Source organism: Aedes albopictus, chromosome 3 (genome assembly GCF_035046485.1).
Source record: "Aedes albopictus strain Foshan chromosome 3, AalbF5, whole genome shotgun sequence".
NCBI classification, from domain to species: domain Eukaryota; kingdom Metazoa; phylum Arthropoda; class Insecta; order Diptera; family Culicidae; genus Aedes; species Aedes albopictus.
Genome location: NC_085138.1, coordinates 94973766 through 94998318, shown reverse-complemented (window position 1 = coordinate 94998318; position 24553 = coordinate 94973766). Strand labels below are relative to the sequence as shown.

The following is a 24553-nucleotide window of genomic DNA, read 5'->3' as shown; positions in this document are numbered from 1 at the left end:
TAAATCGCTAGGTTGCGATGCAATCTAGCGTCTTAGTGTAAAAAAGTTCGATTAAATTTGCATCTTGTCACTTTAATTTGCAGAAGAGAGAGTCGATGAAGAGAACTCTCTCATGTTACTTTCGCCCTTATTCAAACTCAATCTAGATTTATCCATCGCTAATCATCGTTAACCGCGTTAGCAGCGGTTAGAAACAGATAAATGTGGATTATCCGGTTAGAAAAGGATATTGTTCGTGCAGTTGAAAATCGGAATTTTTACACGCGAAAATCTATTTTTCTCCTAAACCGTACGTCGGGCAAAGTGCGCTGGAAAGAGGGCCAGATTCGCTGCCCAGCGCACTACGTCCGACGTTAGGTTTCACGTATGGATTTGGAGAAAAATCGATTGTCGCGTGTGGGGAAACTTCGGGTTTCAACCGCGACGACAATATGTCAGTCCTCTTGATTCATCCGAGGGGCGATTCGGGAAGATTTATTTATTACGACTATCGTTTTTCGGGATTTATAGACCATGACCAATGACCATGACGACTAGCGAAGTTGGATTTATCTCCAAATCCGTGCGTCGGAAGTGGTGCGCTGTATAGCGGACCAGGTTTACTATACAGCGCACCACTTCCGAAGTTAGGTCCGACGCATGGATTTGGAGAAAACTCCAACTTCGCTAGTCGAAAACTCCGATTTTCAACTAAATTCAGAATATTCACCTCTCTCTTTCAAGCATGCAGGCGGGATAGGATTTGTTTTCATCGGGAAACCTTTCCTGATGACAACAAATCCTATTCCGCCTGCATGTTTGAAAGAGAAAGGTGAATAAACGTCAGCACGCTCTACACGGAAAAAACAGATTACCTAAAGAAATACGTTGAAAGAACGCAAAAATGAGTAAACTGCTTGAACTTTTTACCCAGCAGTGGGTTGTTTCCTCGCTCTCCCGCTCGCAATGTTGTCAAAAACAAAGCGAGAAGCAGCTACCTAGCCGATAATGTCCGTGCGAGAAGCCAAATTTGGGTGTTTTGCCGTTTACCCAAAAGTGGGTTTATTTCAACCCACTAGGGTACTTCGAAAGTCAACGCTAGGTAGAAAGAACTTTGCGATGGGTTGCAATTTTCTGCCGGGATCAATAAACGGAAACTACCCACTCAGAGCTTTAACGCGGTATTGCCAAATTTGGGTTCTCGCACGGATGAGCCGATATGAGTGAAAAGAACCTATATTTGGGTTGATTTCTGGTTCCGTGTATGGTCGTTCGACTTTTTTTCAGAGGATCGATTTCTCCGTGTAGCTTCAGCATCAGAAACACTTCTACTTTTCGACCTTGCAGGCAAACGCTCTTTTTGTTAAACTGCTTCGAACAGATTAAAAACAATAAACAAAACGAATGGAGAGTGAAAAGTAGTGATTGCGTTTTCCGGTGAATTTATTAGATTTTCGGTAAATTTGTGAGTGAAATAGCTCAGGTAGTGACTGCCGGTGAGCCAAAAATGTCCGAACCGAGTTCCGATTCGGAAAGCTGTCCCAGCTTCCAAACCGAATCCGAAAGCGAGCATGAATCGAACTGGGACGAGGTATGTTTACATCTTCTAGGTCGGGTTTTAAAGGTATCTAGCTACTAACTTCCGGTTTATTTTTGTAGAAGGACCAAAAGGAAGTGGACTACACGGCGACGGCCAAGGAGATCCTATGTGAGAATGTGAATATCACGACAGGGAATGCCCTGAAGCTGAACAGTGGGTATCACAACATGCTGAAGGTGCTGAAGAACAAGTTGGAGATTTTGCTGGGGCAGTGCCAGGAGCGGCAGGGCGAGATTGAGAAGCAGATCGAAGAGTACAAGAACAATAAGAAGCCGCTGGTGGGGCGATCGAGGACGTCCGGGTACATTTGTGGGCAGCCTTACTTTAAGGATGAGGACCTGTATCCGGGACCGCACAATGACGATTATCTGCGAAGGAAGAACGTTTTGGGGGAGTTCTTTCCGTTGGATCTGTTCGAGGCGACCGATACCAACTGGACGGTGAAGGATAAGATGAATATTCTGAGGGGGGTGAAGCGACAGATTGTGGAATTTGTTGAGAGGGAGATTCGGTTGAAGATTAAGAAGTTAGGAAATGGGCTGGAAGCGGAGCGGCTGAGGATGGAGATGGAAACGTTGCAGAGGCGGGAAGTGCACGATCTGTGGGAACGGGTGAAGCAGTTTTCGAATGACTATCCAGGTGTTAGGTTTGAGATCGATTGGCTGCGTGTTTCGAACGTGGACATCGGCGGACGGCACTCGGCAGCCGCCTGTGTGGGATTGTGGAATAACTATATGCTTCCAGGATTGGTGCGGGATACTTGGAAGACGGAGGAGGAATCGATCTTGTTGGACGTGGTGGAGAAGCATGGTCGCCAGGATTGGGCTCAGATTGCAGCGGAAGTTCCAGGAAGGTCAGCATACCAATGCTTTGTCCATTACCAGACAACGTTTTCGGAACTGGCCCAGATCAAACGAGAACGCTGGACCGATGAAGAGGATGCCGCATTGATAAAAGCGGTCGATGACAATAGAATAGGATCGAACATAATTTGGAACAAGGTTGTCGAAAGAATGCCACTTAGAAACAAAATCCAATGTTACAACCGGTACATGTTCACGCTGATGAGGCCAACGAAAAATGCAAAATTTACCCCAGAGGAGGACTGCGTGATTCTTGCGTACGTTCAACAGTGTGGAGATGACTTTCGGTTTATTCCACCCAGCTTGCTGCCTGGAAGAACCAATCGGCAGATCTGGGCTCGATATAATCATACCTTGAAGTACGTGAATAAACATGCTGGGTGGACGATCGAAGAGGACATGCGGCTTATGAATTTCATCAAGGAAAACCTGACCGACGAAGGACCGAGGAAAATTTCCTGGGCCGCTTGTTCCAAAGCGTTGGGTAACCATTCTCGGTTGAGCTGCCGGACCAGGTACTACACGATCGAGAAGTTTCTCGAAAAGAATCCAGACGCTACGCTGGACGATGTTCCACGGAAAGGGAAGAAACTTTCGTCCACGGTCACCAACGAAAACTGGATGAAAACGTTCATCGATATACGAAATGAACCAAAAGAGACGAATCCGGAACCTACGCCCACTGAGCAAGAGCAACCGTCAACATCGAACAATCCCAAGCCGAACAAACGAAGCCGAGCTCAGCGGAAACCTTTCACTGAAAGCAGAGCACGACCCTTCATAGATACGATCAAATGTCAAATCAAGCGAAAATTTTGCCACAAACTCAAATACTCATTTCATTATCACTTTGGCGATCAAATGCCGGACATCCAGAACAGCAAGGTATTCTGCATGAACAGAGCCATCTTCCACCTTCTGAATTGCACGACAAACGTGGATCACCCCAGCGTCAGCTTGGATTGCTTCACCCCCAATGAAGTGATGATTCTACGCAGTAGCCTCCCCATTCGATTCAATCCTAGTCTAGTGAACTTCCTGGAGGACGCCAAAAGGTGCTTCCTCTTTCCTATCAGCTACAATACGATGCTGGGCATGAGAGGTATCGTCCTGAATGCCGCTTTTTTCGACGAACCGAACGTTGAGGAAACCACGCAATTAGCTCAAGAAGATGAAGCAGACTACCGTCAGGCACTGGACACCTTCCGCAATCGCTTCCGGATGATTTTCCACTGGTCAATGCTGCTGGCTCAGGAAAATCCGGGTCAAGTTACCTTCCTGGATGCCGACGAACAGCCCAAACCCGAATACCACCTGCACAAGTCGTTCAGTGTCGAGCAGATCGCCCTGGACCAGTTGGCCGAACTGTGCGGCAAAAGTGTTCCCATTAAGATTCCCCCGGCGCCCACCATCGAAGAGGCCATCTCCGGTATGGAACAAATGGAACTTGCATCGCCCATCAAAGCCGAAGGCAACTTCCATCATTCGTCCATACCAGGTGTCCCCAATGTGCAGATAATTGCCGTCAAGCGACTCACCGACGTGTCGTCTGTGGAATCGATCCAGATCGAACAGTTGGCTGATCCACCCCAGCAGCAGGTGCAAATTGTGTCGCAACCTGCGCCAGCACCACACTATCAGCTAACATACCCCATCGCGCCGAACGCGCTGTACCAATCTGGCTCTACGGTGGTTCACGGGCGGTCCGAGGAGCTGCCGTCGTCCACCCCAGTGCAATTCGTCGGACAGATAACCATCATCAATCCGCAGGATTTGCCCGCGGCGCAGATACCGACGAGGGCCGTGCCGGTCGTCGAGATTCACCCAATGAACGATGGGCAGTACCAGCAGAATGAGTTGGAGTCGGAAATGGCAAGAACCGAACACGATGACCACGATCAAGGTGGGAAACCAGTAGAACGTGGCGAATCGTCACAGCAGTTGGATGTTTTTAAAGATAGGCCATCAGCGGATCAAACAGATTCTAAAGGTAAGATTATAAGACTAAGTACATATTTACTAAATGGCTATTATTCAGGGTTGGTACCCAGGTAGAAGAAAATAACTAACGCAGCTCAAATTTTGCCATTAAAAATGAATAACTGAATTGCAGAATTTGTTATTGGTTTGTTGAGAATAAGAGCTAAATGGACCAAAATAATAATTGAGTTTTACTGGAAAATAACTCAATAATAACAAGTTTATCCTTATAAGAACTAATCAAGGATAGAATATTTCAAAATGGAGAATAACTGGATAAGTTATTACCGAGTTATTGAGAACAAAGCAAGAACAAAATATGTTATTTCAAAAAAAGTTCATCATAATTATAAATTTTGTTCTTATGATTGGAAAAAAACTGTATTGTAAGTTCAGAAATGGTTTGATCTTATACTAACAAAATAAGTTATTATTTACTTTTTTCTGGAATAAAGTTAGTGTTTTTTTTTTTTTTTGTTTTTTAGCTTTATTTTTAAACAAAGCAATAACAAAATTTGCTCTTCATCAATATTATATTTATTAAAATAAAATAAATACTAAATAACTCATCAATAACAAAACAAGTTACGATTGCAAAATATGCAATTAGGATGTTATTTTACTTAGAATGCTCAGAAGAACTTGTTTTGACATGATTACATATTTTGTTATTATTCATTGATTGATTTATCTTTATTTGAGAGACTTTCAGCCCTTGGCTGGTTCGTCTCTCCTGTTATTATTCAGTTATTTATTGTTATTCAATAATAACTCAGATATAACAAACTTTGCAATGATATTTTTTTTTGTTCTTAGCGAGTTATTAAGTGTTTTTCATAAAAAACAAGAATGATAAAATGAGATATGATGGCAACATTTGTTATTATTTTGTCCTTGGTTTGTTCTTCGCCTCTACCCGGGTAGCGAACACTAACGGCTCCTCTTCTATTGATGTTTTTTTTTCGATTCCCGCCGATGGTACATATCTGAATTGGTGAGCTCGTTTCATTCTATCATTCTATTTTCTTGAGAATGATTCATGGAATTTGTCGACCGGTCGTACACCAGCTTCATTCTCAGGAAACGACTGATTACTCCACAGTCCGTTATCTTGAACGTCAATCCGAGGGCTTCCTTCAGATTCACGATCTTTTCAAGCTTCCTCCCAGCAATTAGCAGGTCGTTCACATTGAGGATGTTGTACACCTCGTATCCTGGCACTATCCGCACGTATAGGCAGTAGTCGAGCAGCGATCGGTGCAATTCCAGGCTCAGCAATCGATCGTTGAACTTCTCGTTCCAGCATCCCGGGGATTGTTTGAGTTCGTATAGCGACTTTAGCAAGCGTCACACCTTCTGGAATAGCCATGAACAGTTCTGCGTTCAGGTCTCCCGACTTGACGTCCATTTGAAGGAAGTGGAATCCATGCCGCACATCGGCCGCGAGAACCGTCCTGATGGTGGCAAGTCTTGCAACCGGAGCGTCCTCGTACGTAGTCGACTCCATCCTTCTGTAGGCATCTTTTCACCACCAGTCTTGCCTTGTGTTTGACCACATTGCCGGACGCATCATCCTTCCGTCAAACACCCACTTCGATTTCAGAGGTTTCACTTCCTTTGGACAGTTCGAAATTCGCCAGACCTTTTTCTCCTCCATGGAATGCAGCTCGTCTCGTACGGCAGCCATTCTCATGACTCGGTCGGCAGGCACGATTGGTCTTCTCATCGTAGGATTCAGGCACATCTGCAGAAATCAATTCACCAGAAACAGTTCTATAACCGATGAAGTAATCGAATAACTTACCGGGGAGTCGGCGCTCCCGTTCGCTATGCCTCGACGACAATTCCCTTGGAACTTCGCGTCTTTCTGTGGGCGATGGGAGCGCATTTTGTGGTTCTTCGACTGGGTGTTGACCTTCATCAATGGCCTCTGCTTCAGGTTCTCGGTTGACTTCGCCGATGAAATCAACGGTGGCCGGATGGCCCCTTTCCCCCTCTTGCTCGAGCGGGAAGTGAACAGTCAATGGGACATCGTCATCCTGCCTCATCGCAGCGTACGGAAAGCATGACTCATCAAACTTGACCATGCTTGTCCTTTCGTCCATACCTTTCAGCACTCCATTACGGGTTATGGTCTCCAATTCGCGTTGGCCGATTTGCCCGAGTCGACGATGCCATATAGGTTTCCGATTGCTAGCTCGCAGTGATTCGCCTTTGCTTCCTCCAACGGTGTCAGGTGGCAAACAACTTCCCATTGTTCTACAAGACAGCTACGGCTACACTTCCAGAGAACAGGACATCAATGCCTGCATTGACCATCTTTCTCACGGATATTAGGTTCTCTTGTAGTTCCGGAACGTAGAGCACATTCTGCAAGTTACACTGTACCCCTTTGTTGCTTACCGCTTACCGCATTGATTTCGCCGATCAGTTCCTTAAGCATGGCTTTGCCATCTTTTGCAACCTTGATCTCCACGCGGCTGGTCATCTTCTCCAAAACAGCGAAAACAGCCTTCTCGCCAACCAGAAGGTCGCTGCATCCGGGAATCAAGCTTCAACAGGATCCGTCCAGGCTTCTTCTCCGCAACGTTTGCATCGGCCATAAAACTGACTGCATCCTTCTTCGCTGCATTTGCTTCCTGATGGCGACATTTCTTCTTAATGTGACCATGGCGTCCGCATTTATTGCCCTTTCCAAAGAATTTTTGCTTCTTCTTCGAATCGCATGAGAACGCTGCCGACTTATCTTGAATCGAATCGCCCTGCCGATCAGATCGCTTCCTTTCTTCGGCCAGAAGACATTGCTTAACGAGGTCCAAGTTCCGCCTTTTCAGCGGAGACCAATTCATATCAGATACCATTAATATGTAGTTCATCGGGAACTCTGCATTCTCTATCAGAGCGCTTCCTAGGCGCTGTCCATAAACTACGTACTCATTTGGATGCTGGATTCGTTCGAAGAGTTCATTCTTCACCACCCCACACCGTTCACCTGTACACCGCCAAAGATCGTCCTTAGCACACGTCGCTCAAAAACTCCGAGGGCTTGCCAATCGAGCATGGTTCATGTCTCGTGTCTGTAGAGAACCATTGGTCTTATAAACGTTTTTTACATGTTTTTTTACATACTAGGCACGACTTCCATTGGTGATGCACCTTCGATAGAATTCACGACTTACACTACCCGTCATAAGTATATATCTATAAGTATATATCTATAGATTAACAAACAGTATTGCAACAATATTGCATCACATTGACTCACCTCGATATCTCCAAAATCTGAGAATTTACAAAAGCGATATCTCCAAAACCTCTGAACGCCAACGCTCTGAAGTTCCCACATTTCAAATGGTCGCCTTTCTTGTGGTTGGTGGATTATAGGTCTAAGTAGTTGTCTAGTTCTGTTTTCCAATAGTCATGAATAGCGTAAGCAATTTTAGTAAATTTTTAATTTATCAAAAATTTAATTTCAGAGCCCACATCTGAAACAACAGTTCGTAATGGAGTAACAGAAGCAACAGTGACTCTAAGCACCATCAATGAAGCACAAACCGTTGTAGAACTATCGAACGACAAAGATGCGACACAAACAACAATTTCCGATCCACACAGCTCTTCTACCTTTGAAATCGATTTCGATGTTTCAATACCAGCCAACGTGGTGGTGCCACAACAACATCAGCTTGAACTTCGAAACAGCACACCAACACGTGACCCCGCCCAACCAGTTTCCGTAGACAACCGATCGGAACCAATGGATACATCCGCCACGACGATGGATAGTTCCGGGGATCCTGTTGGTTTAGATTCGACAACGGATCAACGGACAACAGACTCAGCTCCCGAAGATGGTTCCAACAGTTCATCAGTGTCGGGTTGGTCCGACGGGGGAAAATCTCCACGCGATGATGATCTGTATGACGAGGAGATTAATTCGGTTCACCAGGTGACAAGCGTGACCAATGTGGGAGAATTCGTTATCCAAGAACTGCAAGAACCTGGGCCGGAACCAGGTCGCTCCAGTTCAAACCTAGACAATTCGGATGGCCATATGCCGGAAGAAAAATTCACCGAGCTAAGTTCTCAGTTGCTTGATGATCCCGAGTGGGATCCCGAACGTTTTGAAACACCGAAAAGAACCTATAGTCGTATTAAAAAACCTACTGCCTCGAGGATAAGCGAACGATCGAGTAAACCGGAAGTGTCGGATTCGCATGCTTGGCGCTGGGTGCACGTGGACGAGTCCGATGAGGATGATGTAGAGCTTCACCAAAGCCTTTGGGAGAATTGTAATCCTTTCCGAATACAGTTTTCGGCGGATGATTTGAACAACTCTACGGAAACCGTTGTAGCAGAACCAAAGAAGGACGATATAATTGTGATAGATGATGACGAGGTGTACATAAAGGAAGAACCCTTAGATATAACTGAATCTCAAACGGAGAGTCCGATCGATCAGGCTATGCAGATTCAACAAATCATTGAAACGGCTAGCAACATTCTTCGGATATCCGAGGAATATCAAGTTCTAAGCTCACAGGATGCTAGTCATCCATACGAAGCTGCAGAACCAGTATTGGCGCCTGAAGTTCCTTTGACGGAACCAGACAAGGAAGCAAATACAAAACCATTAGTTCAAACCTCTGCCAAGGATTGCGACGCAGTTCCTCCGCCGGATCCGGTTGAAGTTGCTTCGCAAGGAGACACTGATTCGCTAGTTGTTCAAACCCCATCCAGAGTATTCGACGAACAGTCCAACTGCTATTACTTCGTGGATGAAATACAAGACGCCACAGCCTTGTTGGTACCGGCCCAGACGCCTGCGCAATTGCCAGCTACATACTGGATATACAACGGTGAAGAAGACAGTACAGAGGCAGGACCTTCGGAAGTGTCTTTGCCACCACCGGAAACGACCCAGTCCCCAGTGCCCACATCGATCTCAGACCCACAATCGCCGTCGATTTTCCAACACACTCTCGATAAAATTAGAACGTACGCATACAGAAACAAAACCCAGACGACGAAGCAGCCAACAGCCGCAGAAAGTCCCGCCGGCACCAATAGCGACAAAAAGTATTGGAAACGTAAGTAGACGAGTTTCATTTCTTGCTGAAACCAGATCCTTCAATACTTGCAATTCTGAAATAGTCAAACTAGGTACAACTGTTTCCAACAATTTAAATTTAAATTTTACCTACATTCGAAGTAAATTGCCTTCTGGTTCCAGCAAGAATCTCTCTTTGTTTAGAATTATACCTACAATCACATTCCGTCTTTCAGCGCAATCCAAGTCCCACAGAACGGAATCGGTCATACAGTCAACGGACACGCGCATCAGAAAACCGAAGCGGCCACCTCGCGAAGCAACGAAAATGAGTCCCCATCAGCAGCATGCCGTTCAAACGCAGGCTCTCTCGCTATTGGAAGGTCTCTTCAAGAAGCCCAAGGTCCGACGCACCTGCACCACTCCCAGTCGAATGCCTCCAGTGGCAACAAAGTATCCCCGTCCAACGGAAGCTCCAAAACGGCCACCCTCTTCTAGTCAGTATTCAAGCACCACAGAGCAACAGTCAACGGCCAAAAAGATTAAGCTGGAGACCTCGGAACCATTCGACGCCGTGGATGTTATCAGTTTGCTGGCGAATGATCAAGGACACCACAGCAAAGATGACGTCGTCGACGAGGAGGAGAGCGAATACCTTGCCCAGCTGACAATGGCTGATGTTCCCCAAACAAGTAGTACCCCTATCATCAATGATGCTTCGGTTACGCTATAAAGGATCTAGGGTGCACGTCTAAGCATTTCCTGAAATATTATTGGGTAATTAATTTATTATTAAACTAGCTGTACCCGGCAAACTTTGTCTTGCCTACTGCGTTTTTTGACGCTTCAAGTTTCTATCCAAGACCAAGTCCCCGGTCACAAAATGTATGGAAGATCGATTTTCAAAAACTCGCAATATTTCCATGTTTTTTACCTCATAAACCTTCCTTGGGTGAAAACTTACAGAACAAAACTAAGACGATCAAAATCGGACCTTCCGTTCGCAAGTTATGCGCGGTCCCACGTATGCCACTACATTTTTATATATATAGATAATCATAACAAGATCCTCACAAAAGTAAAACAAAATGTTTATATCTTGAATGTACCGACTTTTCGAACCCTCTAAGCAGAATAAGGTATGCACACAGCAAAATCTAGCCACCGCATTTTGGATAGAAATTTCTCTATTTACAACGAATCGTGGCCATCTCTGGCGCAAATGAAAGCTTATTGTGTAAGGAATTGAAAAATATTTACTTCGGGATATATTTTGACATTGTGTTTAAAATAGAGTCAAGGGAACAAGAAGTCCTCGAAAAGTTTTTGCACAAACGTGCTGAAAATCTGACAATGTACATTAAAGCGACCGTCCCCGCAGACCTAAGTTAGCTTTCAAGTATTCGGTTCTATACATCATTACAACCGGGAAAGGTTGCAGATCAACTTAAGAGCAAGCAAAAATCGAAGTTTGGCAAGAAATACATAGTTTGGTCAACAATATGAATTTGTGGTTTGAAAAACCGAACTTTTAGAAATACATGTACAGCAAATCATCTTTTTCACTACGGAAAATGTCGGTAAAAATGGCTGGCACCCCTTATTCAAAAGCTTAGATATTGTGTATTGATTTGAATTGATTTCTGTCCCCTGTTTTTGGCGGAGAATGCTTGCGTTTGTATGCAGAAAACTATGTAGAAATTGTACTGCATTTTTCCAAAAAACGTAAAATCTCATACACTTCAAAACTCAACCCAATTGAAAAATATTGAGTAACCGTGAATTGGAACCTTCAAAAAATGTCAAGAACGACATCTTTCATCGAAAAATAAGATTGATTTTGACACAAAGGTGGTAAAAATTTCTTGGCATGCGGTCGAAGGTACTGTGCAAAACTTTACGGAAGGACTCAAGCTCAAAACTCGAGATGACGGATATAACAAGTCAAATCAGCAATGTCTTGATGTTGATTTAAAGTAAATTAATGCTTTTTTACGATGAATTGCTTTTGGTTTGGGAACAAGTTGGAATGAATTATTACTGCTTGATTTTCTTTGGCCAGATTTTGCTGTGCGCATACCTTACCCTCTTCGAATGAGTGTAATCAGTTTTGTACCTTTTTTATGTTTTTATTTATGTGTATTTTAACATAACGCTAATTCTACACTTAGTTTTGTACCTTTTACTTCCGCTCTATATTGCTTATCCTTTGACAGATACGCGTATTTCGAGTACATCTTGTAATCTTCCTCAGTGTCAGTTATCCAGTGGATGACTGACACTGAGGAAGATTACAAGAGGTAGGTAGTCGAAATACGCGTATCTGTCAAAGGATAAGCAACATAGGGCGGAATTAAAAGGTACACAACTGATTACACTCATTCAACTTTTGACTAATTTGACTTGAACAGAGTGTTAGGGTAGGACGGGGCAAGATGGCCACCTGGGGAAAAACGAGCACTCTGTTTTATTACTTTTATGATGAATTTCGTTTAAACAACTTCATAACCTGTTAACATAAAGTTCATCCAATTTGTATAGGGTATCGCGCCACTTGGGCGGTGGTTCTATATTCGTCTGTTTGCCACTATAACTCAGTCAATTTTGAACCAATTGACTTGAAATGTTGTACACGGGTAGATACTATACCTATCTCACCACATTCCAAAAGTTGTGCCAATCGTTTCAAATTTGACTGAGTTATAGTGGAAAACAGACGAATATAGAACCACCGCCCAAGAGGCGCGATTCCCTACTTGATAAAATATACTGTATAACGAAAGAATGAAAAAAAAATCATCCTATTAATTTAGCATTTTCTTCACGTATGTGGCAACCCTAATCCCACCTAATGCATCTGACAGGAGCCAACATCTATCGTGTATCCACAATGGAATCCTTTGTGGATACACAAATGTTTACATACAAAATGTTGGATTCTTAAAAATGGCGGTGATTTTCTTATAAGAAATGAACAGAACAAAATAAGGTTTTTAGGCCAGAAACAATTTTTAACCATAATTCTGGTTATAAGCCAACATTACTAGTTTACTTCAAAACATTTTTCAATGTCTATACGCAGAAGTATTGTAACAGTGTTGCCAGTTTCACCTCATCTTTCTTTTAGTGAAAACCTTCACAACATTCTCCCCCACGTGAAACTGGTAACAGGTTGAATTATTACGTTTTTTTACATTTGACATGGAATTACTCTCTACTCTATATATGCATACAACCACTAACGGACCGATCGTTGCTGCATTCAATTTGTGGCTACCGATAGCTAAGCGAGTCGATTCTATCAAGAGATGATTGTTTTCATTATTCCCACCAGGATCAAACACCACAAAGAGATCGAAATATCGAAATTTACACACGACTATTCTGTATCTATTGTTGGTGCCAAATAATGCAGACCGACAGCCAAAACGACGACAAGCGTGTTTTTTCTCATCACCGTTATTCATCAGCTGGCTTTTCACTGTTGATAATTTGTTTGGGAGACGAGCACCGGTCCATCTCTTTACTTTGGATCGACTTGAGCGTTCACATTTATAGTTGGCTGTTTCTGAACCGATTTCGATATCGTGCTGAATGATAGCAGAAATAGTGGACTGCTTATTCGATATACCTCTTGCACATTGTTGTTTCGGGGATTGACGATCAACTGTTACTGCACTGGTACTCGTGTTGCTATTGAAGACGGCCGTTGACGGGCTACAATCCGCTACACTCCGTCGTTCTAATGCAGAACGAGTATTTTCACCACCATAGTTTACCTCGATTGATTCTTTCCTAGCACAGAACAGCAACTCTATTCTTTGCACAGCTTTTTCGTAAGCTTCCTCAATCTCTTCCAATCTCCGTTCATATTCTTCTTCAATGCGCCTCTCTTTTTCTTCGAACTGGATCCTCCTTAATTGACGCCGTTCTTCTAACAGCTTCAAACTTTGCTCTGATCCCTCCATTGCACGAAGCCTTTGCCAACAATGATTAGAATCATTGAAGTTTGTTGGGAAGACTTTCCTTCGGATTATTCAATACTTATTGAAAGCAGATTCCATCGTGATCAGCTTCAATGCTGAAATAATATTTCATTTATTTTTAAGATATTATATAATATTATTTACAAACTTACATTCTAGTATTTTACTCAACTCCTAAGGAACTGCTTTACAACACATTGCTCACTCACTTCCACTGTCCTACTGAAAGGTTTCAATGTCTATACGCAGAAGTATTGTAACAGTGTTGCCAGTTTCACCTCATCTTTCTTTTAGTGAAAACCTTCACAACATTACCTCCGCCCGAACTCATCACTTTTCACAACTGATTTCATCTACCGACCAGCGTTGCCAGTTTTACAAAAGATCGTCACAACATACCCCCACACGTAAAACCGGTGACGCGTTCAAAAATTCAGTTGCCGTTTTAACATGGAATTGCTTCCCCGACGATCATCAGTAGTGCTAGTTGTGGTGGCTCAAAATTGGCAAACTGATGAATGGAAGAGTGAGAACATACACTGCCACCAGGATCGAAAATAATAAGCACTTTTTCTATTGTTAACGCGTTCGTAATACTGTCTACAAGTTCATTGCTGCACATCTCACAAAAAAGAAATCGATCCACTTGGTGCTCATCCAAAATTTTATCATATGCAAGCAAAATAATTTGATTCGGGTGAAACACAACAATTGGATGATCATGGCTGCATGCCCATGACTCAGAGGATGGTAGGTCTTCCGTATTAGTTCTTCTTTGCACGGGAACGTTAAACACATTCGTTTGCGGCACTGTTGATGTTTGAATAATCTCATTTGCATTGCCCTTTTGCACACTTGTAGATTGCGATAAAGGCTCAACTGATTTACAAGCGGTTATTCCACTATACTGCTTTTTTAATTCTTCCCTCTTGGCGCGGAATTCTAGCTGAATTTTTCTCATTTCTTCTTCGAATTCTCTTCCAATTTCAGCTAGTCCGTGCTCGTATTCTTCAGCGATGCGTTTCCTCTCCTCCTCCCAATAACTCCGCCGTTGCTTGCGACGCTCCTCGAGCTGTTCAAGCTTCTGTATTGTACTTTCCATACTGCCCTCGTTGTACGTAGAAGGTCCTCTTCAAATTCATTGAAGTTTTGTTGGGACGGTTTTCCTTTAGCGCGTACAACCAATGATTGAAAGCAGCCTTTTACTTCGTAGCAGCTTCAATGCTGAAATTCAGTTTATTTAGCTTAAATCTATTTACAAATAATAAAAATTATATTTACAATTTGGTGCCCATTTCACGCTCTTCAAAGGACCTCCGCCCGAACTCATCACTTTTCACAACTGATTTCATCTACCGACCAGCGTTGCCAGTGTTACAAAAGATCGTCACAACACTCGTATTAGAAATAATTTTCAAAAATAAACAATTATAACGACTCACTCAAAGTGCAAATTTTCGGTAATACCTATCCGTGTGGTCTATTATGAATTTCAAATAACTCAACGTACATATATGTACAGATGGGTAAATTATTGGTTAAATTGGGAAAAATCCACAGCTCAGGTGAGATTTGAACTCACGACCCTTATTCGCTAGACAAGTGCTTTACCAACTAAGCTACCGAGCCAATTAATGACCCGGCAACTTAGTTGTCATATGGTAATTCAAATCTCATCGATCTATATCATCTTCCCCTAAACCGCAAATACATATAACCATCTCTGTTGTACATATGTACGAAAGCGATTTATTTATTGTTTGAAACTGTTTGTCTATCGTACAGGAACCGCTTCTTCAACCACGTGTAGAGGAAGAACAATTGCTACCTGGAAGGCGATCAAACGCGTCGTTCGCATTCTGTTTGATACGACGGATAACTACGTAGAGGTAGATGCTCGAAAATGACTCACTCAAAGTGCAAATTTTCGGTAATACCAATCCGTGTGGTCAATTATGAATTTCAAATAACTCAACGTAGATACATATGACATCTAAGTTGCCGGGTCATTAATTGGCTCGGTAGCTTAGTTGGTAAAGCACTTGTCTAGCGAATAAGGGTCGTGAGTTCAAATCTCACATGAGCTGTGGATTTTTCCCAATTTAACCAATAATTTACCCATCTGTACATATGTACGTTGAGTTATTTGAAATTCATAAACAATTATGATTTCAGGCCAAACATGTCTAATGGTCCTATCTGCAGAAGAGAGGCTCTCTTTGGTTTCCCTCTCTTTCGTTAATATCTCAGCTGTTTATTTGTATAATGATTGTCTCCTTGCATTGAACGATGGTCAAAACAATCGTATTTTGATTTGTACTGCAAAAGTAGTTGAAAAGTGTACTATTACATTGCAATAATGGAAAGAGAAAGTGAACAAAGAGAGCCTCTCAAATGCAGATAGGACCTTTTGAAATGTTTGGCCTGATTTATTCGATTTAAATTATTTTCCAACAGTGGGGCAAGATGAGCACCCCTGATGGAAATACAGGTCGGACTCGATTATCCGGAGACTCGATTATACGGGGTTCGATTATCCGGAATTTTAGACTCGATTATCCGGAGTATTTTTATTAAGATTTTTTTTAAATATTTTAATGCAGAAATTCGATATCGTTTAATATTATAATACTGTGCTGACCGTATTTTGGGAGGCCTCGTTGCGTTTTCTCCAGATATTGTCGGTTTTCTAATCCGATTGTGTGTTTAACAAAAAAAAGTTTTACATTTGGCATACCATTTTAAATCAATCTTAATTTTAGTTGACATATTTTGGAATCATATACTAATTACGTAACAAACAAATTTTCTGTTATATTTGGAAAGGGTCGAACAATTAAAAATATCGTTTCAGCCAATAAAATCTCTAAATTTGCGACTGTTTTCAAAATATAATTTACGGTATCCTTTGAAAATAAATGTCAATCCAGGAATTTCCCAAACAATGCATGCAGAGATTCCTTCAGATATCACTGCTGGGATTCCTCTCTAGAATATCCAAGGAAAAATGCTCTACAGATTTTTTTAATGATGAATTCCCGGTACAGACTTCCAGCAGTCGGAAGCATCTAAATAAGATGAATTCCTGTTGGTATCCTTCAGTTCGCCTGGAATTTCTTCAGGAACTACTGCTGCAGATTCTTCCTAACCTTCCTTTACCAACAATGCCACCAGGGTCTCCTCTATAAATTTCCTAATAATTATTCTTGCGATTCTTGGAAAGATTTCTCCAAGGATTTTTCTAAAGTTTCCTCCAGAATTTTCTGTTGATGAAGCATAAGAAGTCCTTTAGGGAGGAAGTTTCAAAAGTACTGCTGGAATTTCTCCAAAGATTATTCCAGGGTCTCCTTTTCCTTGAATTTCTACAGAAACTCGTGCTTGGATTTCTTCAGAGTTTCTTCCAGATATTCCTCACGATATATTTAGGATCGTAGTGTGCCGCGCACGAAAACGTGTGCAAAAATTTCTCGTGCCGTGTTTTTGTCGTGCTCCTCATAGTTTTGATCTGCTTCGGCCGCAAGCGGAAAAGGAAGATTGACCAACACAATCCGTGTTGAATGGTTCAAAAATTATGCATCGCGAGTGGACTTGAACAGCGGAAAATAACCCGGATAAAAACTAACCATAGGGTGTATGGTGAAAACCATTCCTGCACCATACAGTGTACCAGCTACAATAAAGTGTATTGTAATGAAATGGTTCGCTATACTATACATTTACATTGGATTTTTATGTAACAATATATTATACTGTTTTTCTTACGTTTGAACCATTCACTTTTCCGAAACATTATTTTTCCGTGAATTTTTAATTATTTCTGGTGTTCGATTTGAATAGATCGTATGTTTGCTGTGATTCCTATGCAGATTCGACCTATTCAAATCGAACACCAGATTTATTCAGTTTAAGATTTTTTCCGTGCTTTGTTTTGTTGATGTTTGTGACTTTTTTGATGCAAAGGAAAGGAAAGAAAAAAAGTGAATAAGTTGAAACATCAATTTAACCTTTTGGAATCGATTTTTTTCGACGCTGTTGACGCAACCTCGCTGGTGTCGAACACGTTTGTTATGCTCGGTTTCATCGCCGGGGTCATATATGACCCCTCCGGCTCCAAAGGGTTGATGCCAATAACATGTTTAACGTTGAACCATTCGTCATTGAAATCATCGTCATCATCAAACATTTGAAAGCAGTTTTTTCGTTAAAATTAATTTTTTTTGCAACGAAAATAGATTCACTGTATTCCACATGGGGAATAGAATACAGTGAATACGTTTTTGTGGTCATTGTTTTGATTTGCAGCGAAAAAACTGCTTTTTCTGTTCCCGAAAAATGATGACGATTGCTTGAGCCTTAAATCAGTGGTAAACCAGATGTCCTAAGAACTGCAGGTCCAAGCAGGGGTCTAAGAGATATGGCGGGCTCGAGGGCGGGCTAGGTGTGTAGGGTGCGATGAGAGAAATACTAATGCAATGTAGGCCAACCCGGAAAGATGCAGGTCAGATTACCGTAAATCAGTAGATGAGTTCAACACTTCAACACTATTCTTTCTGTATTTGCATTTAGGGGAGTTTTCTCCTCTTCTCTCATGTGAACTTGCCTTCGACCACAATCGAATCAAATGCGGTTGACAAACTTTATCTTTGACGTAGAATCATCTTTAACATATGGACTGGACTGAACACTGAAATGACTTTTAATATAGGTTCATCTGCAGGTTCGCTTTTTAACCTAACTTATATTTGAATCGAACTTGACAGTTATCTCATGAGTTGTTATGTATTTCAAACTTTAGTCAAACTGGTGCCTCAATATTGCAATAACGGTTAAGCACGCTGTAATGATACTAATGTACCTCGTCACCCACTTCATGCAACTACATTAGTGGTCTAATAACACTTAGCGCGCTCGGCATAGTTCCATCATGCCGCTCAAAGTGTTGCCACAAATAATGCTTAGTTTGCGAAACCCGGTTATCTGGCTGGTGGGGAATGGGAGCCTAAGCTTCAACTGTTAATGCAATCAGAGACTACTCAGACTTAGACGTGGGCGATCCTATATATGAAGGGTCTCCAAAACGCTCTGGGAATTCCCAAAGCGCATTCTAATAAATCTAATAAGCCTAAGATGCCATTAACAGGAGGAAAATGGCAAGATAATATAACAATATATGGTTTATGTAATGTAAAACAATTCAACATAACAAAAGAGAACCATTCCAAAACCATTTGATTAAATGTATAACCAGTAGTGAAATTACAATTAAAAACAATTTATTTACGATACATTTTATTGTTTGAAACCATTCATGTACCATACAATGTACGGTATATTTAAACCCACGTATCAGTATTTTGAACAATTTATTAACAATAAAATGTATGGTTTTGCAAAAAAATATATATGGAGAAAAATATTTTTTATATTGTTACGATACTTAACAACCTGTATAATATATTGTAAAAATCTTATTTACAATTCACGGTATAGTATCCAACATTACATCTTATTGTTTTTGTATTTTTATTTTTACAGTGGTGTCTATTGTAAAAATATGGTTCTAAATAGTACTGTTACAATATAACGTTCGGTTTTTCTACTGTATTTTTTATTCGGGAAATGAAAACCGTGCTTATCGGGTACCCGTCGCGAATGTAACGTTTTCCGGTGCAAGAAACGCTCCCGACCAGAGAGCAAATCTGTTGGTTGGTGCGGATTTGGAAAAGAGATGAGTTGTTCCGTGAGAAAACTGTGTTGAAAAAAGCTTGCTGCTATGGCAGCAGAGGCGGTGTGCGCTAGTGTACTTAGATCACAAAAACATGCAATTTACTTCAGTTTAGGGAATTGAAAAGTGTCGATATTAATTATTGCGCCGGTCATTAAGAAGGTTTAATCCGTTGGGTTATCGGTTGTGCAGTTTGCTTGTTTGCTTTTGGTTGTTGAGGTAGTTAGGCGGAGAGCGTAATTTGAAGGAAAATAAAAATTTACATTCATATAAAGTTATTCAAGTGATTGTTAGTGTACAAAGAAAAAAAAAATATAAGGAAAAACATGTGTACACCGAAACGTTCCGAAACCTGGCATGCGTTCCAAAGAAAACGTTGTTAGCAGGAGACTGCAGCAATTTCTTTGTTTCTATGAAAAAAACTAGTTGGATAATGAGACATAAATGAAACCTGTTTCTGTTATTGGTGTACTCGAAGTGCTGAATTTGGCGAGTTCGTTCTGATTTGAATTTTTGTAGTTGTACATATCACAATCACGATTGCTATGTGTATTGCTTATGGTATATTTACTATTTTATTTTCTATATGTTTTTATACGGGAAGGGATAACTTTTTTTCTCGTTTCAGAGAGCGAGTAATGGCGCTTAAGCCTAGGCTTTGTAGCCTGGATATGAGGGTTAAATTCCTTTGTCCCATCCCAGGAAGATGAGCATCGACGGAGTGACATTAACCTTCTTAGCAAAGTCACTCCCAACGTATTTATTTCACATTCATACTAACATACTATGCTGAGCGGTTGGTACGAGATGTCCCCGTTCTATAGCTTTATTGTGGCATCAATATCCACAACAAGACGCTGCACAGTAGGCCTGGCCGCTTCAATTCTTGCACTACATCTCCGATGATGACAAGAAAAATGATAGAAGTAGTGGATTCTATCATTTTCCAGGATTCTTTCAATGAATGGCTGTGTATGTGTAGACTAGACTAGACTAGACTAGATATTCCTCACGATATATTTAGGGATTTCTCCAGAAACTCTCAGATACCCGAGCAGGAGAGAATAGGTGTAGAATGTTAAACTGAGGTATGCAAAACCTAAAACAATAAATGGTGCGTGTTCGATAATTCGATAATATCTTAACCAGTCCTCAATACCAAACCAATAACTCATTGAGATATTTTTGTCGATGACTCAATACCTTGTCTTGGTATGATATCTAATTCGTTCCTGCTGGGGTATAGACCTAAAGGATGTTGTCCATAGATTCCTTTGTAGATTTTTCAAGATTATTTTATAGAAATCTTCTATAAATTACAGTAATTTCCGTAGTGATTCAGAAACTTCTTACAAACTTTCCTAAAGGTGTCAATTTCTTGATTTTGCTTTGGCTGACCAAGCCATGTGGGAAATTACACTGTTGAAAATGCTTTGACATCCATGTGCACAACAGAACATGTGCTCGATGAACAAATACCGTATTCGGTCGGCCGAGGACCGACCCGTCGAGAGTCCGACTGCACACTAGTTGCCATACCAATAAGTGATTGGAAGGCAGTACCCGAAGCTCTCGACAATTAAAAATATCTTCCTCTCCCGCTTTGACATACATGTGCACAACAGACAATGTGTTAGATGTTCATCTAATCCCATCCGAAGGGGGTTTGGATTGTGAAAAGAAGATAACCATGTGCGATTGTGGAATCGAGTTCAGTTCTAGGCCTGCTGGCGACGGAGATAGTCGAGTGACTCCGTAGCTTGAAGGAATAGAAGCGCCCGTCTAGCGAATTGGGAGTCGTGAGTTCGAGTCTCACCGGAGTACGTGGATTTCTTTTCATAATTTCAAATCTCAATTTGTTCATCGAGCACATGTTCTGTTGTGCACATGGATGTCAAAGCATTTTCAACAGTGTAATTTCCTAAAGGTGCCATTAGACTGTTTGTCATTATGACAAATATTTGCCATTGAAGCCCGACATCCATCCAAGGTTGCTATGATTGATGTTGTGTTGGTCATTTGTTGGGCTTGTTTGGCCAAATATTTGTCATGTCTAATGGGACCTTAAGGATTCCTCCAGTGATTTTTTCCAGGGGAAAATCAAGGAATTCCTTTAGGGATTTCCACAAGGATTCCTCTATTGAGATTGTGATCGTTTTTGTATTAAGCGTGTTTTTGTGGAATTGACCTCACCGCTCTCAGTAGGTACTACGTGTGTATCATAGACTTAGCGCAGAAGCTCTTTCAGGGTTAGAATATTTTGTAATAATATAACCCGGAAAGGCAACGAAAACGGATCCACTCGTTGATCTGAAATGAGGAATGTTATTTGTGATGTTTTTTATTTGCCGCTCAATTATGATTTATGATTCAAGCTGTCTACACCTGTTCCATTTTACCTAACGTCTACTGTTTCCTGTTTGTTAAAACACAATTGGGTTCTCAAATAAAAAAAATGTATTGATTTTTATTATTTTATACAAAAGAGCACCATTTTCTGAGCCACTTTTTTTCAGAGTGTTTAGAACTTTATATTGGTACCTAAAATCAATTTGAAAAGATTTTTTTTAAATCACCATTTGACAGCTGGGCAACTGTTTGACAGATCCGCCCAGTACAAACTGCGACGAGGGGTGATTCGACAAATCGCTCCCATACAAACTCCAAATTCATGAAAATTTGGATTTTGGCTCTGTTTGACGTGTAGATTCAGAATATAGAATTATCTGAACATCGTTAAAGAAGCCAGTTATTCTAAGCTCCGAGAAGACTGTGTTGCAATAGGCATATCATGCCAAATTAGAAGATAAAGATAAGGTATATTTCTAATACTACAGCCCTATTCTTTACTTTTTTTTCTCATTCATCAAAACTAACAAAAATTAACATAAACCACACCCCTTCACCATCCCCTTTGTCGTGTATTATTTCCTTTGATAGAATGAGAACCTTTTTATGAAGTTTAAAATTCACAAAAAAAAACTATGCTGATTTTGTCAGCCTAAAATACAATCAAGGTCCCACTATACGATATTCCAAAGGGACGCCTATAACTTACGTCACGCTTTACGAAGAGAGGAGGAATTCAACATAGTGTGATGACCAATACAAAAACTTCAGGGGTCTCATTAGTATGAGGAAAGGAAAAAAATGTGTTACGTAATTTATGGACGTCCCCTAATTCATATTTCTGACTACGTCACTGCTTCATGCACATAAAATAACAACAACATAAAATTTTCCATACGTTTTTAAATTCCAATTTTATTTATTTTTTGTGATTCGATTATCCGGAGAATTCGATTATCCGGAGTGAAATAAAAATCAATACTCCGGATAATCGAGTCCGACCTGTATCTATATATATAAAAATGAGTTTGAAATACCGTTGAGGCAACAAAACTCAAGAACGGCTGAACCGATCAGGATGACTCTTGCATGGTTTGATTTGTATTCGTGGTGGCTGTGTTTATATGTACAAAAAGTTGCGATAAGTAACTAGAAAAGTAAGAAAATTGATAAATTACTGATTTTTTCATATATTGGGAAGGAAATTAACACGATCGAAATGAAACCAATCTAGAGTGCGGTGCTATTTTGAGCACAACAGTTGTCAAACCACCACAAGACGGCAAGACAAAGTTTGCCGGGACAGCTAGTATCTATATATATAAAAATGAGTTTGAATTGTCTTTGAGGCAACAAAACTCACGAATGGCCGAACCGATCAGCTTGACCCTTGCACGTTTCGATTCGTATTCATGGTGGCTGTGTTTATATGTATGAAAAGTTACGAAAATCAACTCCAAAAGTTAGAACATTGATAAAGTTCTGACTTTTATGAACTGGGAAGAAAATCAACATGATCGAAATCAAACCAATCTAGAGTGCGGTGCTTAAATTAGCTCAAAAGCTGTCAAACCACCACAAGATTGGCAAGACAGAGTTTGCCGGGACAGCTAGTAGGAAATATTTTGAAATTATATTGTAATCCACTCAATAATGCTATAACATAGGTTTTCGTAACATATGCAACTATTCGGTTGCGTAAATTTACAAAAATTAAGCCATTTAAGAGTTGTTCATTATTTTTGAGTCATTTTGAATAAGGTATAAGAAACACGCAAAATTCTGGAGCAACATTTGAAAACGGCACAAGAGGTCTTGTGTCTTTTTTTGAAAACGCTTCGTAGGGCCTAACAGCAGCCCGCCCACGCAAACAAACACCGTTATCCGAAATATCGATGTTTGCTCTATCTGATAACGGTCATAGTTTGTGAGAATAAGCTGTGGGGGGCTCAGGAGCGACGTAAAAAGTCATTGTTTACCAATGCTTATATACCTTTTTCAGGGCAGGGCCCATATAGCCGAGGCGGTAAACGCACGGGTATTCAGCATGACCATGCTGAGGGTGACGGGTTCGATTCCCGGTCGGTCCAGGATCTTTTCGTAAAGGAAATTTCCTTGACTTCCTTGGGCATAGGAGTATCTTCGTGCCTGCCACACGATATACACATGCAAAATGGTCATTGACAGAGGAAGCTCTCAGTTAATAACTGTGGAAGTGCTCATAGAACACTAAGCTGGGAAGCAGGCTTTGTCCCAGTGAGGACGTTACGCCAAGAAGAAGAAGAAGAATATATGCCTTTTTCAAATGTTGCTCCAGAATTGATTAATAATCAAAAAACTGATCATTTTACAACTTCGTGATACTATAGCTTTAAACACGATTTACTATATAAACCACTGAATGACCAATGTACAGGTAAAATAGAGTTTTAAATGATGTGCTCGTCTTGCCCCGCAGTATGTTCGCGCTGTCCATAGAACGTCTTTTTTGTTTAGCCAAATTAACTTGAGCTTGAGCTTGATTGACCGCCCGTAGATGCTACTCCAGTATCGCCAGACCAGCTACACTCACACAAGGAACCAATGAGATATCTGCCGGGGACTAGCAGACATCTTCAGTGTATGAGCGTTGGTGATCTTCTATTTTTAGGCGACAATGGCGCCTGCAACGTCAGGTTGCAGATCAATGTGGGGAAGGGTAAGGAAGAGATGATTGCAATCATTTGTATCCACATTTGACCGAATATACCTCTGCGCCAGCACAAATTCATGCGGATGTCGGAGTGTTGGTGGGTTATGTTTGGCAGAGGGTTCACACGTTGGAGTGTGGATGCCAGGCGTAAGGTGATTGTTGCGACCATGGAAAATCTGGCAGCACTTCTCCTATGTTATATGCTAGGCTCTCTGCTGACAGTTATGCTGCCACCAGTAGACGTCATCGTAGTTTTTACTCAGTTAGCATGCAACCATCATTGTAATATGCAACTCGTTTTAATTTGTCTGTAATAAAGTCTAATTATT

The 24553-nt window shown here is 41.2% G+C and overlaps 1 protein-coding gene and 1 long non-coding RNA gene across 2 annotated transcripts in view; both read left to right on the top strand.

The window, feature by feature from the left end:
* LOC134291450 (uncharacterized) overlaps window positions 1-24553 on the top strand; it is a 383602-nt gene that overhangs the window by 242775 nt on the left and 116274 nt on the right. The gene's annotated exons all lie outside the window — the stretch shown is intronic.
* Window positions 1360-11665, top strand: LOC109425542 (uncharacterized). Its single transcript, XM_019700789.3, has 4 exons — window positions 1360-1570; window positions 1639-4432; window positions 7899-9512; window positions 9709-11665. Exons 1-4 carry the CDS (start codon window positions 1487-1489, stop codon window positions 10203-10205), a joined length of 4989 nt encoding a protein of 1662 aa, XP_019556334.3. The 5' UTR covers window positions 1360-1486; the 3' UTR covers window positions 10206-11665.